Genomic DNA, 17,138 nt, shown 5'->3' with positions numbered 1-17,138 from the left:
TTCCACTGAATGTTTGACATATTTGGCTACTGCTGGTTTCTGCTATAATTTGTTCTTCCTTGACATTGGGACATTTCTGTTACTTTCTTACTGAAGCACTTTATATTTTGGGGGGTGGGAAACCTCATATCCAGGTAAAGTCAAATTTAAGTGGATGCACTGATTATGAATGACCTCAGCCACTTCGTATCTTTTGATGTATATTTTTGTATCTATGCATCTTATTCTAAGGGCAAGTTTACTGTTTCTCCAGATTGCTAGTGTTTTTTAAACGTTTCCCCTGAATCTGTGAAAACGGAGGTATACTTGTGTGAATACTTTCAACATGGGGAAGCCACTTAGCAGGCCAGACTGTCTACGTCAGAATCCTCCATGTGTTGGCAAAGGGGAAGAAGATGAAGATCTAAATATTGAAGACTGCTACGTTCCCCAGAGGTCTATCTATGACACTGTGCGGCTGAATGAACAGATTGATTCAGGCTCCAAGGGCAGCCTCTCTTCGAGGCATTTCACAGACCGGACCTTACCCTACAGTCACAGAACACTGGACATCAGTACTTTGTGCTCCAATGGTGCTCTTAGTTCTTCCAGTGTTTTTGAGCTTCGAAGCCGTGAAGCTAACAAGTTAGATGAAAAAATGATCTTTGATGCTCTTAAACTGAACAGCGATATAATTCGGACAGCTGGGTTGCCCAAGGCCAAGTCTCACACCGAAAAGAAGGAGCACAGACGATCGTGGAGAATGCTTGTTCCACCTAGCTTTCCAGATTACACTAATAGAAGTGAAAGCTCCTTTAATGAAACTGCTGATCTGTCAGAGGCAGCTAGACTAGGCAAATGCAAATGGGGTACGAATTCTCTTACCTCGGAAGAGGACGATTCTGGTTTATGCAGCCCTCCAACAGAAAGGGAAGATAAACAAGATACACCGTTAGCAGGGGAGCAAACTCAAATACAAAGTCTGTCTTCTGCAGAAGATATCCATGTAGTAGGTCAGTTCAGACCATATGTCCCAACAGTTTGCAGAGAGCAGCAAACCCCACTGCTTGCAAGCATGAGTATCCCTGTCAAAGAAAACTGCAGGCTGGCTTTGCATGACATTTTACCCTCTGGAAAAGTAAAAGAAAACAATGTTGAGAGTGATCAGGAAGACATGGATGGGAAATACTCTCACTTACAAGGTTTCAAAGAGAAAATTCTGTCACATGAAGATCCTCTTCAAGGTGATGGAAGAAGTATTACCACTGACAAAAATGAAGTGGAAAATGCATATGAAGTTAATGAAAAAACTAAAATACGAGTCACAACAGTAGAGGAGGATTATGTGGATGATGTATCTCCTCATGTAGATGTTTATTACGCTAATGCTGCTGTAAATACTAGTGACTTGGATTTTGCAAAAGACGAAATTTTATCTGATACAGAGGAATGCAGTGTAGCATGTACAGGCTCAAATGAAATGGCATTTTCTGTTCAACAGTTTGAATTAGATAGTACTGTAAACTGCCCAAAAGTTTTCCCAGAGAGAAATAAAGGCAGTATCTGGACTACTGGCATCCAAGACACCTTGGATACAGTCTGCAATGGCCTCTTGTCCAACAAGGTAATCAGAAAAAAAAAAAAATCCATAGATTTGTGAAATAGTTGTAATATAATCGTAAAGATATTTGTTTAAAACTCTTATGTTTTGCCATTATTGCAAAAATGCAACTTTAAAAAAAATTATTAATTAGGCAGATGCAGTGGTCAGTGTCATTTGCGTAGCACATATGGGGTGTCTGAAATAGGTGAAACAGTCAGTATGGGAAATGAACTGGGGGCAAGTCCGAGGGGGTGGTTGTGACTCCAGCTGTTTAGAGCAGGATTGTTAATGCCCAGCTGGTGCCTGTTACTCCCGCCGTGGAATGCCCCCTCCGTGCTCCGAGCTGGTGCTCGGTGCCTGCCGGAGCGCAGTCACGGGCAATGCCATTCAAGGGCAGCTACGGCCCATGTGTTCAGCCTGAGCAGCCTTACTCATCAAGGTATAAGCAACAGTATCAGATGGTTGTGGTTTCCAAAGCAGGCAGATTAAAGGCTCACCGCCTCTTCTGAAAGCTGCCTTTTGCATTTGCGTGCCAGAAAGCAGATCTGACCTTACGGTAGTATTTTACAAGCACAGGATCTTGCAGTGCTTTGTGAGTGGTGGATGAGGTAAGAGAGTAAGGGAAGCTTTGTAATAAGGAAAGGGTGTTTGTCGGGTCTGTAATTTTTTTCTTCCCACTCTGGTTGAAATCTGAGATACTTCAAGCTTTGTTGCTAAGTTGTTCTGGTAAACTTTGGCCTCAGCAATAATTGTAATTTATTTTAAGCTTGTCTCCACAAAGAATGTGTGCATTTTTAAAGGGCAGATTATGGAGATCAGTCCTCTCTGTGGTAGGACATTGTTCTCAAAAGATGAGACTTTATGGCACATAAAAGAAGAATTTGTTATTGATTCTGTGTTGAAATATTATTCTGCCTCCTCCGTACCCTACAGTCAAGAAACACACAAGCATTTTCCTTCTTCTAGGAGCAGCCAACTCATTGCACGCTCTCAGTTTTCATGTAACCACAGTCTTAGAGATTTTAGGCTTTTTTTTGTCTGTAGGAACAAGTCTCTTAGGGATGCTTAATTCATTTTACCCCTCAAGTTTAATGTATTTGCTGTAGCTTCTAGATTAACTTGTCAAGCTGGTGGAAGTGTGCTCAGCCACCTGAGGTCTGCAGCTTTAAAAGCAATCACTTGCCACAGTTTGTTTGTGCAAAAGAGGAGAGTTGCTGATACATTCAGAGTGATCTCTGCTTTTCAGGATGCTGAGAAAGGTTGCTTTGAATGCACTAAGTGTACACCAGAACTGTTACTGAATGCTGCTATAGAAATTGAAGGATTTAGGGTCAAAAGTTGAGCATTCTTTAGCATTGTTTATTCATTGGTTATTTTTCACTGGCCTGTGTAATTAATTCAGGGGCTTCAGGCCATTTTCTGATCTCATTGACACTTGTGTCAGTGCAGCTTAATGCTGGTGAATACAAATGGAGATTTACATTGCTGTTGCTAATGGTAATAATCTGGCTCTGAAAACGCCTAAATACCTGTAAGAGTAAAATAAAGCAAACACAAAACTGTTCAAACTGCTGCTGGGCAGGGTCAAAGCCTTGGCAATTTGCAAGAGTATCCTTTGAATGAAAGCGCATTTTCCTGGGTATCTGCCGGGATACTGTTTCAACAGCATCTGTAGTGCCTCCTCCTCACTTGCTACCATTATAATCTCCTAAACCGATTTTAAAATATCTCATCCTTCACTGTTTCTTTGACTTAAAACTTTGGCTTTGGTCCTAATTTGGAAAAAAAATACCCACTTGGTCTGTGCCATTTTTGGTTAGATTTTATAGATAGATAATTAAAGATAATTTAAACATGTGAGAGTTTCTCCAGTCTTTTTTTTTTTTTTTTCCCTCTATCAGAAGTTTTCATTTTTCACCCCCCAAAACTTCACCGCCTCTCTTTTTCTCTGTCCCTTTCCTTCCTATCTAAAACTACGCATGGAAATGTATGCCATTTCCCCTTCTATGATGTATTGAATTTACTCTGTTTAGATTGAGTCTATTCTGTTTAGATTTATTAATGCTTTTTTAAGAAGGTCCTGACAAGGAATGGCTTCCTTTTTTTTCCTAGACACCAGTTTTAGGCAATGTTTTTGTTATATACTGTCATGTAAACACCAGATGCATTTTATAACAAAAGTTACCATGTTTCATGTCTGTCTTGGGTTTCAACTGCAGGTATTCCAGAAAGAAGAAATCGAACCCTTACAAGTTAAACAACAGGAAGTAAATTGGTTGGGTCAGGGCCTTATTCAGAGTGCTGCTAAAAGTACCAACACAGAAAACCTTGAACATGACCTGGAAGATGTCAACACCCGATGGAAGACTCTTAATAAGAAGGTTATTTTCTTGTATACTGTCCTGCTTTTGTTGTGTTCTGCCTTTTGATTATTTGCTTGCTGATGTCTTTCCAAATACAGGAAATTAAATATTTACTAAGAATATGAATTGCATTTGCTTTACACATACCCTTTGTTTGTAATTCCAAGGATAAGATATTGCTAATAGCCAGAGGTGTTGCTGTCATTTATAAGGTTTTGCCAAACTTTCTCAAGGTCTGTCTTGGATTTTTGTTCAGGAAAGATTCAGAGAATCATTAAATGGTTGGGGTTGAAGGTGTCCCTGGAGATCCAGTCTCACTTTCTGTCATTGTTTGCAAGTTTTCTCACTTTGTTGTATTTGCTCATGTACACTGTTGTACCAGCACAGTGCACAGAGCAGTGATGCAGCCCAGCTTTGTGTGACTGGTGGAATGTTTCCTTTAGAGCACCTTAAGGGTTATGTTGCTTGAGGCATCAGAAAGTACCACTGCTTTGAAAACCAGGCTGTAGGTGTTTTTCTCTACTTTTCGAAGGTCTTCCTTCAGCAGTAGCTGCTGTTGGAAAATGGAAAGGGTGGGGAGTAAAAATGGTGCTCATCTTTTTCTGCTCTCTTCCTGAAAGAGTGATGAAGCAGAACCAGAGACACCTGCAGTTCACATACTTGCCTTCTTTTTTTTTTTTTTTTTTTTTTTAATTTCTCACTGATAGCATTTTTGGGCCTTATGAAGAGCTGCTATTTTGATATCCTGGCTCATTCTTTCTATAAAGAAAATAAATACCGTCTGAAATGCAAACATCCCGTCAGTATATTTCATAATACTGTAGCTATATAAAGCAGAAGTAACTTGTAAGGAATTACTAGAGCAGGCTGATTTGCTGGGAGTCAGTCTGTTCTTTTCATTGGATGCCTTCAGCTCCAAGAGATTCATGCTGAATTGTGGCATAGTGCTATTATGAATAGTTACAAAACCAAGAGTATTTATTAGTGATATTGACAGATTTTCTACAGATTTTGACTAATTATTTCACAGAAATAAGATGAACAGGTGAGTTTCTGTACTATTTTCTCAGGTTGCCCAGCGTGCTGCGCAATTACAGGAAGCTCTCCTCCACTGTGGGAGATTTCAGGATGCCCTTGAATCTCTGCTTAGCTGGCTCATTGATACAGAAGATCTTGTGGCTAATCAGAAACCACCATCTGCTGAATTCAAAGTTGTCAAGGCCCAAATACAAGAACAGAAGGTAAGTGAAATGGTTTCAGAATCTCTCTCCTTCCACTGGATCAGTGAGAATAAATTCCCAGTCTTTGGCAAGACATAATATCTGTTCAAGTGTATTATATTACACTGGGGTGTGCTGAGGTGTTTAAAGAAGCCATCTGTTCAAAACTCAATACTTTGTCCAGGGTTGGGAGAAGTGCTCATCTTCTTGGATATAAGACAGAGTGATACTGTGCAATCTGAGCTCTGGTTAGAATTATTAACATTATCTGGAAAGGATGTTAAAGATTCATTGGAAAAAGAGAAAGCATAAAATCCAGCATTTGGCCATTTGAAAGGTAGGAAATAAAACCTAGTAAATTTTCACTTTAGTACTACCAAGATAAGATTGCAGATTTTTGAACTTTAAATACTTGGCTCTTGATCTTCATGTGACCCTTGTTGGTAATTAGTTGGAATCCTGTTGGGAAAGTGGCATGTGTTAATGTAGAAACTCAGTGTCATCAACCTTGGCATATTTTAATAGTGGTTATAGAAAAAAGAATGATAATATAGCTGATAAAACATACAATTCCTGCAGTTGGACTGTCTGGCCCACTGCCAACCAAGGATTTAATACAAAGTTATGGCCAAGTACTGGTTGTCTTCATGGGATACCTGTGATGGCAAAATGTTAATGTTACCAGAAGCAGTTAGGGAATGGAGGAAGGGAGGATTGTAGACAGAGGCACATTTTTTTCTTCACAGAGAAGTTAATGTACTACACATTTCACCATAGATTGGTGTACTCTGTTGTATCTCATATAAATGATGAATTGATTATATTATAGTTTTAGTATTTGTTTTCCCATCTCTGTTTATCTGAATTACCAATTTTGATGCCAAATGTGGAAGGGCATGCAGTTCTCCTATAAATGTTCCTCTAAAATGTAAGTTAATTTGAAATAGCTGGATTCCCTCAAGGGTGTTATGTAGAACTTTTTCCTCTGTGTGTTCCGTTTTGGGCTGCCACACATCCTTATGTCAGAGAAACCAAGGTTGTTGTTTGGGCTTCGTGAAACTCTAGTGTTCTTAGGAAAACAATTGAGAAACTAAAATGAGCCTTTGTTGGTCAGAGAAGGGTTTGATGTGTGTGTTATGTATATCTCTGATTAGCTTTGTTCACATTTTTATCACAATATAGGTTTACTTTTGGGACTTTTTTGTTTGTTTGTTTTAACGGCTTTTCAAGAAGTCTACTGTTGTTACTTTTGCATTATTGCAATATTTCCTTGATAACCTGGTGCTTGGTTGCTTTCTCTGTAGCTTCTCCAGAGGCTGCTGGATGACCGCAAGCCTACTGTTGAGGCAATCAAGCGCGAAGGGGAGAAAATCGCGGAGTCGGCAGAGCCTGCTGATAGAGTGAAAATCTTGAAACAGTTGAGTTTCCTGGATAGTCGATGGGATGCCTTGCTCAGTAAAGCTGAAACCAGGTACTTGAACTTCTTTCATGGAGTTGAAAAATGTAGACATAGCCTGTGATAGATGTTTAGGAGCAGCACGTGGAACTCTGTACTGTGAAGTGAAGTGCTATCATGCTTTTGACCGCGTTATGTCTTAGTGTCTTGGTGTTGATATAATGTGTCCTCTGAGGGAAAAGTGGAGAAAAGTGAGCTGAAGAGACCAAAAGCTCTTTAAAAAATGTTTAGTCTAAGATGTGATAATCTGCTAGGATTAACTACATATGTATCTTCTGAATATTTTATCTCTGTTAATTAAGTAGAATGCAAGTGTTTTGAGGCAAGAATCTGTTTTGTAATAGAATCAAGTGCAAATTTTGCACTTAATAATGGTATTCAGTTGGAACTTCAAAGTCATGAATTGCTGCTACAAAGAAGGGGCACTCGAGTCTTTGCTTTTTTTTAATATTATCTACATAATTAGTTTCTGCAATACAGAGATCATCGTAATGTCAGTTGCAGGTGCTGAGCTCCCTTAGTTTTCAAGGAAAAAAAAAAGAACTTTTGAAGTATACATATATATATATATATATATATATTCTAACAATACAGAAAACCCTCTCTTAAAAGACAATGAGGTCCACTTCAAATTCCAATTGAAAAACTCAAACAAAATCCATGCACACAGTATCTGTGTAAACACAAACTTACTTTTATGAGTTGTTGGCAATGTAGAAAATACCTCAAAGTGTCTTTGAAGAAATCTGTGTTGAAAGGGTTACTGAACATCATTTCTGGGCGGGGATTTGAGAAGAAGCCTTTTTCAGAGTAGAGAGGAGTGCATGAGACATAGCTTGGAAAAAGACCTATAATTGAGAGTAAGAGAGAACTTGAGAAATTGAAGAAAAATTTGAAGTGCACAGTGAAGCTTTACAGTGAAGAACAAACGGTTGTGTTGGTACCTGTAGTAGCACTGAACTCACCTCACCTCTGCTGTCTTCTATTCCCTCTGGTAGCCTCTCTTTAGCTGAACCTGTTTTGTTGCCTCATACTAATAATAGGATTATTTAATTAGTCAACCACTAATAGACCATTATTTCCTTTTTTTTTTTTTTTTTCTTTTTTATTGAAGGAATCTGACTCATTAGCTGGGGTAAATGTTAATGTCATGTTTAATTTAATAATATCCTCCCAGACTGGTGATATCTAATTACAAATGAAATTGCAGCTTTTCCCAAGCCATCCATTAGCTGCAAGCTTGTCTCCACTGTTCTTTGGCTGGTCTCTAGAAATGAAGAAGGAATTTGAGAGTGATTTTGAAAACTATGTAGAGTACCCCAGAGTGTTCCATGGCTAAGTGTGTTGAGTCTACCTTCTTTATAAGCCTTGGAAAGCACATATAAATGTAGTTTTTTTCTGAAATGAGATCCTCATTTGAAATTCTTTATTGTGATGTTTTCATGTAGACCAAATCCCTCCTGAAAGTCTGCTTGAATGACATTTGTTTAGCACTGCTTGTAGGGATGACTTGGCCGCAATCAAGAGTCTTCTCTGACATGTAATGATCTGAACCAGAAATGTTTTAGATACTGCTTTTCTGTTCTGAGGTCAAGTCTTGGTGCTTTATTAATGTTGTCTCACTTCATTGAGAGATTTAATCCAGGACAACAGATGCAAATTTAGAACCAAAGAATTTTGTTGTCATTGATGAAAAAATGTTTAAAGATATTTTACAACACTGAGGAAGCAAGACACTATGTTCTGATTCAGTAAAGCCTTTGCCTAGCTTTAAAACATGTATAATAGTCATGGGAATGTAACTTCATGTTTTAAGACAGCTGGAAACTTCAGAGCTATCTTAACTGGGTATAACACAATGTTTGCTGAATTAAGTGCTAGATTATTTTTAGCAAAAATATATTAATAAAGTGATTTATTTATTTATTTATTTATTTTCAAAAGCTGGTGTATTAGCCAAATGCTTTGGAGGTCTTTGTTTGTTTTTAATTTTATTTGATTTTTACTTTGCCTTGCTTTTCATCAAGTATCATGGATATATGTCTGTTTCATTTGGTGATTGGCTCCTAATATGAGATTTCTGGGGTGTTTTTCAAAGGATTCAAGGGACTTCTTTCTTTATTACAACTGTTTGACACTTACTCCATGACAAAAGATAACCATTCCCTGGGTGTATTGGTAGGAACCGTCAGCTGGAAGGCATCTCGGTGGTAGCACAGCAGTTCCATGAAGCTCTGGAGCCACTGGTGGAGTGGCTGACAGCCACAGAGAAGAGGCTTGCAAATGCAGAACCTATTGGAACACAGGCCTCCAAACTGCAGCAGCAAATTTCTCAGCATAAAGTAAGATACAAACCACTCACTTGCTTTGGTCATTCTTTGTAGGTGCTTCTGTAAAGCACAACACAACTAGCAAAGCTGTTCACTGTATTGATTTTTACCATACTGTTTCATTTTTTTTGCCCTTGTAATTTAAGTTTTATATGTTTATGTTGGCAAAATGTCCTTTTTTGTTCAATTTTTATTTCATTCCACTTAAATTTATTTTATGCTTTTCTGATTTTCTTTTTCATTATTCTTCATTATTTAAAATAAAATATAGGCCCTAGAAGATGATGTCCTAGCTCACAATAAGAGTTTACATCAGGCCATTAGTGCTGGTCAGTCTCTAAAGACTATGAGCTCCAGGGAAGATAAAGATGTGGTGCAGGAAAAGCTAGATTCTGCTCAGGCACGATACATTGAAATTCAAGAGAAGAGCAACAGCAGGTCTGAACTTCTCCAGCAAGCTTACAGCAATGCTCAGATTTTTGGGGAGGACGAAGTTGAATTGATGAACTGGCTGAATGAAATCCATGATAAACTGAACAAATTGTCAGTCCAAGATTGCAACACAGAATTGCTTGAGAAACAGCACTCTGAACTACTGGTATTTTGATTTCTGTTCATTTCTTATTTAATTCATGTTTTTAATTTGATTTATATCCCCATACATTTTTTATTTTCATTAATATATTTTGTTTACAATGTCAATATACTTATTCTAAATAAAAACAATATAATTTTGTAGGGCTGGGCTAACATAAATGACCTTTATTCTAGGATCTTCAGGAAGAAATTCTTCTTAGAAAACAAAATGTTGATTTGGCTATACAAAATGGCTTAGAGCTTCTCAAGCAAACAACAGGTGAGAACTTACATAAAATTATGATTTGTCATACTTCTTTTTCTTGTACTTGTAGGTGCCTAGGAAAATTAAAGTGGAACTTGTAAATGTGGTTCATATTTACTGGTTAAAGCAATCACAGTTGTTTATTTTAATAAGCTTTTGAGGTCAAGCTAGGTTATGCTTTGGGGGAAATTTTACTTTTAATGTAAGTGAGCAAAAGACCTTTTTTGCCTGTAGAGAATTTAGCCCTTGAATCCTTTTATTATTTTTAGTGGAAAATTATTTTAGTGAACCTGCATTCCATTCCTAATAGCAAGTTATGGACATTACTCATAATAGAGGGCTCTTTGGCAGTGGGCACAGTAAATTCCCTGCAAACATCCACAGATGAACAAGATATTAGACTACCTATTACTGCTAGGGGAAAACTTCTGCCTTGGGAACTAATATTGTGAGAAAAGTTGCATTCCAGTTCAATACAATGTGTCTGTTCTGTAGATCAACATCTGTCTAGATTTTCCAATACTTGTAAAGTTCTTGAGCCCCTTGAGACATGTTTGTGCAGGTATTATCCTTTTCTGTTCCAAACTCTTGACATTACGCATATTCTATGATGAAATCTGAACATTTCTAGTGTTATGGCTAATGAATTTCAATGCATTGTTTTTCTTTTAGCCTTTTGAGCAAATGAGAGTGAACTGTGATGTCAAAATCTACTGTAATTGAAAGTCTAGTTAGTAATACATTGACTTTTTCTTCATTCTTTACATTTTCAGTAACATGGTTATATCTTTTAATTTTGCCTTTATAAGTATTATGAATTTAAGGGTGGATTTTTTTTATAAGAACATTTCTGTTTAAAATTGGATTTAGCTCCTTACTTTGTAATAGCTTAGTAAAGCAGAAAAAAGACAGAAGGACCGATCCTGAACTGAGGTAAACTTTGTAGCTCTGTGGGCTTTAGTGATGGTAAGATAATTTACAGCAGTTGAGGATTGGCCTTGTCACCTTGTTTGGGTTATTTTATAAATTAAATACTGAGGTTTCTGTAATATGTGGAGTTTGGGATTTTAGGTTTTTTATTGTGGTGGTGGTTTTGGTTTTTTTCTTTTTAATATTTGTGATCATGGGAGATAACATTCCTTTAATATTTTAGGTGATGAAGTTGTAATTGTTCAAGATAAACTGGAAGGCATTAAAGCAAGGTACAAAGACATTACAAAATTAAGTTCTGATGTATCCAAGACTTTAGAGCAGGCTCTGCAGCTTGCAGGCCAACTGCACTCAACTCATGAGGAACTCTGCAAATGGCTTGATGAAGTAGAGATGGAGTTGCTCTCATACGAAACTCAAATGCCAAAGGGTGAAGAATTAAGCCAAGTACAAGAAAGACAAAAAGTAGGTTTTAGAACCTGTGAATTATTTACTGTTCTGTGATTTGGTGAAGTTTTGTGTTAATTTATACTTGACATGAAATAATTTTTGAATAACTGATTTTGACATCAGATCATTTGACTAAATATAACAGTAGTTAAGAATCAAACTCCTTTTCCAGACTCATCTGTTACAATCATGTATGAAGTTGGGCTGAGGTTTATTTTTAGCAAAAGAGAAGCACAACATTTTCATTTTATTCAAGGAGCTAACTAAGACTGGGAAACCTTGGAGGATGTTAAACAAAGTTATTGTAGTTCTTTAGCTGTGGCATGGATGAGATCATGTAGTGTCAGAATTTTAAACAGATATTACTAATTTTCTTTAACAAAATTTATTTCAAAAGAAAAAATGTAGTGTAAGCTGCATGCTATGGAAAACGTTGAGGGTGGAAGCTTAAAAAATTCTATTAATTTTTTTTAATAGATGGGGAATTCTGTACAGGTAAAAACTCATTCCTTTGTGTAAATATGTGCTTGAAATTTAATCCAGTCATTGCAGGAATCATTTGAATTCATCATATTTTGCTATATTGAGTGCTAATTTCATTTGCTGATAACTTAGTTCCTTATGGAGTTGCAGTTCACAACCATCCATTAGTTTTATTTTGTTTGGATGCTTCATGAAGTACTAACAGTTCTAAGAAAATTTTCAGACAGTCATACTGAATGGAGAAACATATTTAGGTTAGATTCTGTGGGAAATTTTCTAAAGAATCACCTACCTTTCTGCCAAACAACTTACAGTATCAAAAAGCTAATACAGTTTAGCTGAAAATAAGTATTCTAATTTAGCCCTTGGGTTTGTGTGGATAACATTTCAGTTCTGGACTCATGGAGTAGTTAGAAGAATGAAAAAACTGCAAACTGTGTATGTTCCGTTCATATACTGCCATTTAATTGTTTTAAATGGCCTTTTACAGGAGCTGAAAAAAGAAGCAAAGAACAACAAAGGCTTAGTGGACACTCTGAATGAAGTTGGCAGTGCCTTCCTGGAGCTGGTGCCATGGAGGGCCAGAGAGGGGCTGGACAAGATGATAACGGAGGACAATGAACGTTACAGATTAGTGAGTGACACCATCTCTCAGAAGGTGGATGAGATTGATGCTGCCATCCTGAGATCCCAGCAGGTACTCAAAACTGTTATTTGGACAGTAATAGTCTCTGGCTATGTGTACCTGAACAAAATAATGTTGCCAAAAGTTTGTTATGCTTGAGCAGGAAAAGGCCCATTTGAATGAAATGGGACTCCAGTGTTAAAATATGAATGCCAGAAATCTGTTCATCTGTACTCTGTTGAAGTTGTCTCTTTTTTTTTTTTTTTTTTTTTTTTTTTTTTTTGATGCAAAAGCCAACATTTTACCTGAAATTGCTGTTACTATCCTGTGGCTCCCTAAGTCAGAGTTTCCTTAAGGACTCAATGGCCCATATCTTTTGTACATCAAGGTGTGTTAAGTAAAATATGATCCAAGACCCTGATACACCTTTTCTGGATGTGATGCTCATATTTCTAGGTTGGCTACACCTTTTAGCATCAGCTGATTATCTAGCTCCTCTGCACATTAGAAAATTAAAAGCTGGATGACCTTGTTTAAATAACATTTGCTTCTATTAATATCTACAATGCGTTTCTTCTTGGGGCCCAAAACTTGAGTTATTTAATATGTGGAGGTTTCTGTACATGTACAGAAGTATATATGGATACACTTCGAGAACTGGGCTCTAATTTTGTCACTAAGTAGTCTCATATTTCAACTAGCTTATAAATGCATTGTGGAAACACAGTTTTCCAGTTCAGGCATAAAAATATTGGTGGAGATTTCTCCTTTTTTTATGTAGTTCCCATAAACAGCTGTAACAGGACAAAGTGAAAGCATGTGTGATAATTTCAAAATTTGCTAAAAGCTGACTAAAAGAGACTGGCAGTAATTCAGATGTTTTTCTAAGTGAGCCTAAAAATAGCTATTTGTTTCTTTTTAAGTGGTTTGCTAATTAATATCTTCTTGTCTCATTAACCTAATCCTCAAAAATGAAGGGTGATTCTTTTTTTTTTTAATGAGTGATAAGGTGAGATAGGGGATTGTATATGGACTCTCCTTCAGATTTTCTGAATTCAATGAGTATATTGCATCCTCTAGCATAAGTTCAGTGGTTTCAGGTCCAGACATGAAAGGCCAGAGCTGCTATTCCACTAGCTGATGTTGCAAGGGCATGTTACACTCTCATCCTGCATACCCCTAACCCCCACTTCAGCCAACCCACATCATCACAATAAACTCTTATACACTCTATCCTGTGGTAAGGTTCAGGTGGCTTAAAGTTCTTCCAGTAAAGGATAAGATACTTCCCATTTAACTATATAAAATAAAAACATGTTTGGAGAAGCTAGTGCTCTTTAAGTTTGCCCTTTGGCAAGATGTTGAAGTGCCTGTACTATTAAGAAGTTTTGGGTGGAGGACAAAGCTGTTGAGAATACAAGGCTTTGGTAGGAGTAAGTGTGGGTTTCATGTGAGATGTTCCTGGACCAAGGTGAGGAATGCAGCAGCAAACACAGATGATTAGGCAGAGCAGCCTCCTGTTGTGAATGGAAGCTGAAAGAATAATACACAAATGCAGTGCCCAGGGTTTTTAACTACCTGGGCAAAATGAATGGTCCCAGATCAATAATAGAGATAAATTCAGCTGCATGGTTTAGTCTTCATTTCTCAAGATTGAAGGCCTTGGTGGGGTCTCTTAGTGAAGGAGTCCTATGTGGAAACACAAGGTCATGCTCTACTTTGGGCTTACTTATTCTTCACTCTAAAGCAGCCATAGCGAGTGCTTTAGAAAGCATTCATGGGGAAAATCACAGCATCATGATATTTGGAAGTCAATCATCCCTGATCAGAAGGAAATGTACCACAATGAACTATGCTTGGTTAAACTGGATGGGGATTAAGTGGACAATTTTATAGTGAGTCAGAGTGTAGCTCAGGGCTCATAAGTAAATGCCATATATAATGGGAAGAAAACGTTTCAAGTTTTGGAGTGCCAATTTTATGCTTTTCATTCCTTAATGTTGTTTTTAAGCATCACAAATTGGAAATCAAATACCTTCAGCAAATTGGGTTGAGAGTTCTTCCCTTCCTCAATGCTATTTAACTTAGAAGTTTCAGTACCATGCCTTGATTTTATTATTTCCATTAAATATTTCCTGAATATTACTCTCATACCCATGAATATTTGGTGTCAGAAAGCCACACTGCAGTTAGTTTGGACAGCTAACACATTTGAAATCATCTTCTACATTTCTGTTGTAAAGAGATGGGCTTCTGAAAACCTTGATTTTCAACTGTGGTTTCTAAAGCCAGGATTTAACTACCACTGGTGCATGTGCTTCATGCTAGTGTTTACAGTACTGATTATTTCAGAACATACTTTTCTAGTAGGATGTCACAATGTTTAGGACAAATCTTATTTTCTGTTACTTTAAATGAGAAATGACATATAGTGAAAAAGAATGTTCTGCTCTTTCATGTAACAAATGGATTATAAAGGCTGAAAAAGATTGACTCATAAAGAATGAAATCTTAGAACTGTTTCTTTCATTTTGTGGGACTCATGATTAACCACGAAGAAAAGTCTGAGTTAGTGACTAAAGTGAATTCCAGTTATATTAAGGAGCAGGGCTGTTACGGACTACAGCCACAAAGGCACAGACCAGCATATTTTAAAGACAAGTGGGACTGAGAGCATTCAGAAGATGATTTCTGAAGAAAGTGTGGGCATCAGCAACACAACTAGCAGGTTCTGACCTAAACATCCTGACAGCTTTCACAATAACTCTGGGCTATATGAAGCTTCAGTTAATTTTGGAGAGGGGGCAGAGTTTTAACACATTCAATCCATAAATTCTTAGTAGTTTCTACAATGTGCATCTGATACATCCTGTGTAATATTTCTCTATGGCTTAGGCTCAAAGCTGCCCTGGTTGCGTACTGCAACATGTGTGTGCTAAGATGCATGCCTATGAACTTGATCTGAAAGGGAGAATGTATGATTTTTTTTTTTATTATTATTTTTTTTAATTTGGTCTCACATTTCAGAAGACTTAGATCCCCACATTCTTCTTTTCATGCTTGTCTTTGCAAATTAGTAAGAAACAGGTCCCCTTGATACATTAGTGCTTTTAGGAAATTTCTGACACACTTAAATGTTTACTAATTGTAGTCAGAAGTTAATCTTTTAGGAAAAGGACTGGCAGTATCCAAATGCTCAAAAAAACCGTCTTGCATTTAATCTGAGGCCTATATTTGGATGAAATCCTATCTTCTCTAAATTCGATGAGGTTTTTGCGCTAAATTAGTTGAACTGTGATTGTTTGCCTTGATCATTTAATACCAAAGCAGCTCTTCAGATTAATAGGGTAACATCAAACAACTGTGTCTCAGGATAATTGCAGCACTAGCAGTAATAATAAACAGAGATGAAAAACGCAAGTAAAAGTAGAGTAAAACAAAAACAAGCAGTCTAGTTAAAACTCTGAGATTATAATCCTTTTTTATTTTCTTACGACGGTTAGAGCACTTTAGGCTTTGGAAAAAAGTATTTGCTTCTGTTGCTTTGTCATACTTATGAATTAAGTTGCTTGTATTACAATTCCTCAGAACCATTTTGGACATTGTATTTCATTTATGTAAAAATCTCAAATGGAAATTAAGCTGCTCTCTTTCTAAAAATTAAAAAAATATGCTGTTTAATATTCTTTAAAATTTTTGAAACTGTTATTTTAATTTCATGTTTTTAGAACTGCTGAACTAATTCTTGTCTCTCTCATTTAGTTTGATCAAGCAGCTGATGCTGAATTTGCCTGGATTGCAGAAACGGAGAAGAAACTGATGTCTCTGGGTGATATTAGGCTTGAGCAAGACCAGACCACTTCTCAGCTGCAAGTTCAAAAGGTAAAAGAAACGCATTTCCAACTGTCATGTTAATTATTGGCCGGCACACTCTCCATCTAGAAAATGTACTGGCATGATTTAATTTTTAGTCCATCATAATTAATGCACTTCAAAACCGGTTTGTGCTCCAAATAATTTTTTTTTTTTTTTGTTATTATTCCAATCAATTTTTATTGTGTTTCAAGGCTTTTACCATGGAGATTTTAAGGCACAAAGATACCATAGATGAACTTGTTAAATCTGGGGACAAGATTATGAAAACATGCACTGAAGAAGAGAAACAGATGATGAAGGTAAGGTTCCTTAAATTGCAGCTACAGTGGTAGATATGCAGACAATGTGTAAGTAGAAGGATTCCTATAGTGTCTTTTTTAAAATACTAATGAAAAAGCATTAATTACAGTCACTTCCTGTCTGAGGATTGTAATGCTAGAGGAAATGCTGTTGTGTATCACCCACCTTCCTTCAGGATGTTAGGAGAACAAACGTTGTGTACTTGCTGCTTTGCCTGACACTAATTTGGAGCACTATTTATCATCTTCATCCATAGTAAATAGTATTTTAGCCTATTGATGGTTGAGTGAAGAGGTGTTAGTCATCCGGGTTGATGTGTGGAATCTGGCAGTTTATCTTTCAAGTTTTTTTGGGTCAGTGATGCTCTGGACGTGAGCATTTCTGTGCCAAATTCAACAGCTCTGCCCCTCAGTATGAATCTTTACTTTCATTTCTGCTGATTTCCACGTAGACCTTGCTTGCCAAGATTATTCCATCCTGTCACAGCCCATGAAAGGCATTCTTATGACTTTGTTTAGTACACACAGACACCGAGAGCCCAATGTCAGGGCTGCAAACATGTAGAGATGGATTTTTCATGTTGGCATTTAGGAAGGATTAGTTGTGGGGTCAGGATTTTTTTGCTAAATTACAGTGAGTCTGGATATATTGTATAGATTCAGTTCTTCCAATCCATAAAAAA

General features: G+C 37.0%; 1 protein-coding gene across 1 annotated transcript in view; it reads left to right on the top strand.

The window, feature by feature from the left end:
* The window catches only part of LOC136358337 (dystonin-like), a 290,571-nt gene that overhangs the window by 222,045 nt on the left and 51,388 nt on the right, over positions 1-17,138 (top strand). Inside the window, 10 exon segments of the mRNA XM_066314265.1 lie at positions 3,802-3,963; positions 5,016-5,186; positions 6,470-6,636; positions 8,804-8,963; positions 9,223-9,549; positions 9,723-9,807; positions 10,946-11,187; positions 12,146-12,352; positions 16,043-16,162; positions 16,348-16,455. Coding sequence (XP_066170362.1) covers positions 3,802-3,963; positions 5,016-5,186; positions 6,470-6,636; positions 8,804-8,963; positions 9,223-9,549; positions 9,723-9,807; positions 10,946-11,187; positions 12,146-12,352; positions 16,043-16,162; positions 16,348-16,455 — 1,749 coding nt within the window.

Source organism: Sylvia atricapilla, chromosome 3 (genome assembly GCF_009819655.1).
Source record: "Sylvia atricapilla isolate bSylAtr1 chromosome 3, bSylAtr1.pri, whole genome shotgun sequence".
NCBI classification, from domain to species: Eukaryota; Metazoa; Chordata; class Aves; order Passeriformes; family Sylviidae; genus Sylvia; species Sylvia atricapilla.
This window is presented reverse-complemented; position numbering and strand designations above follow the sequence as displayed.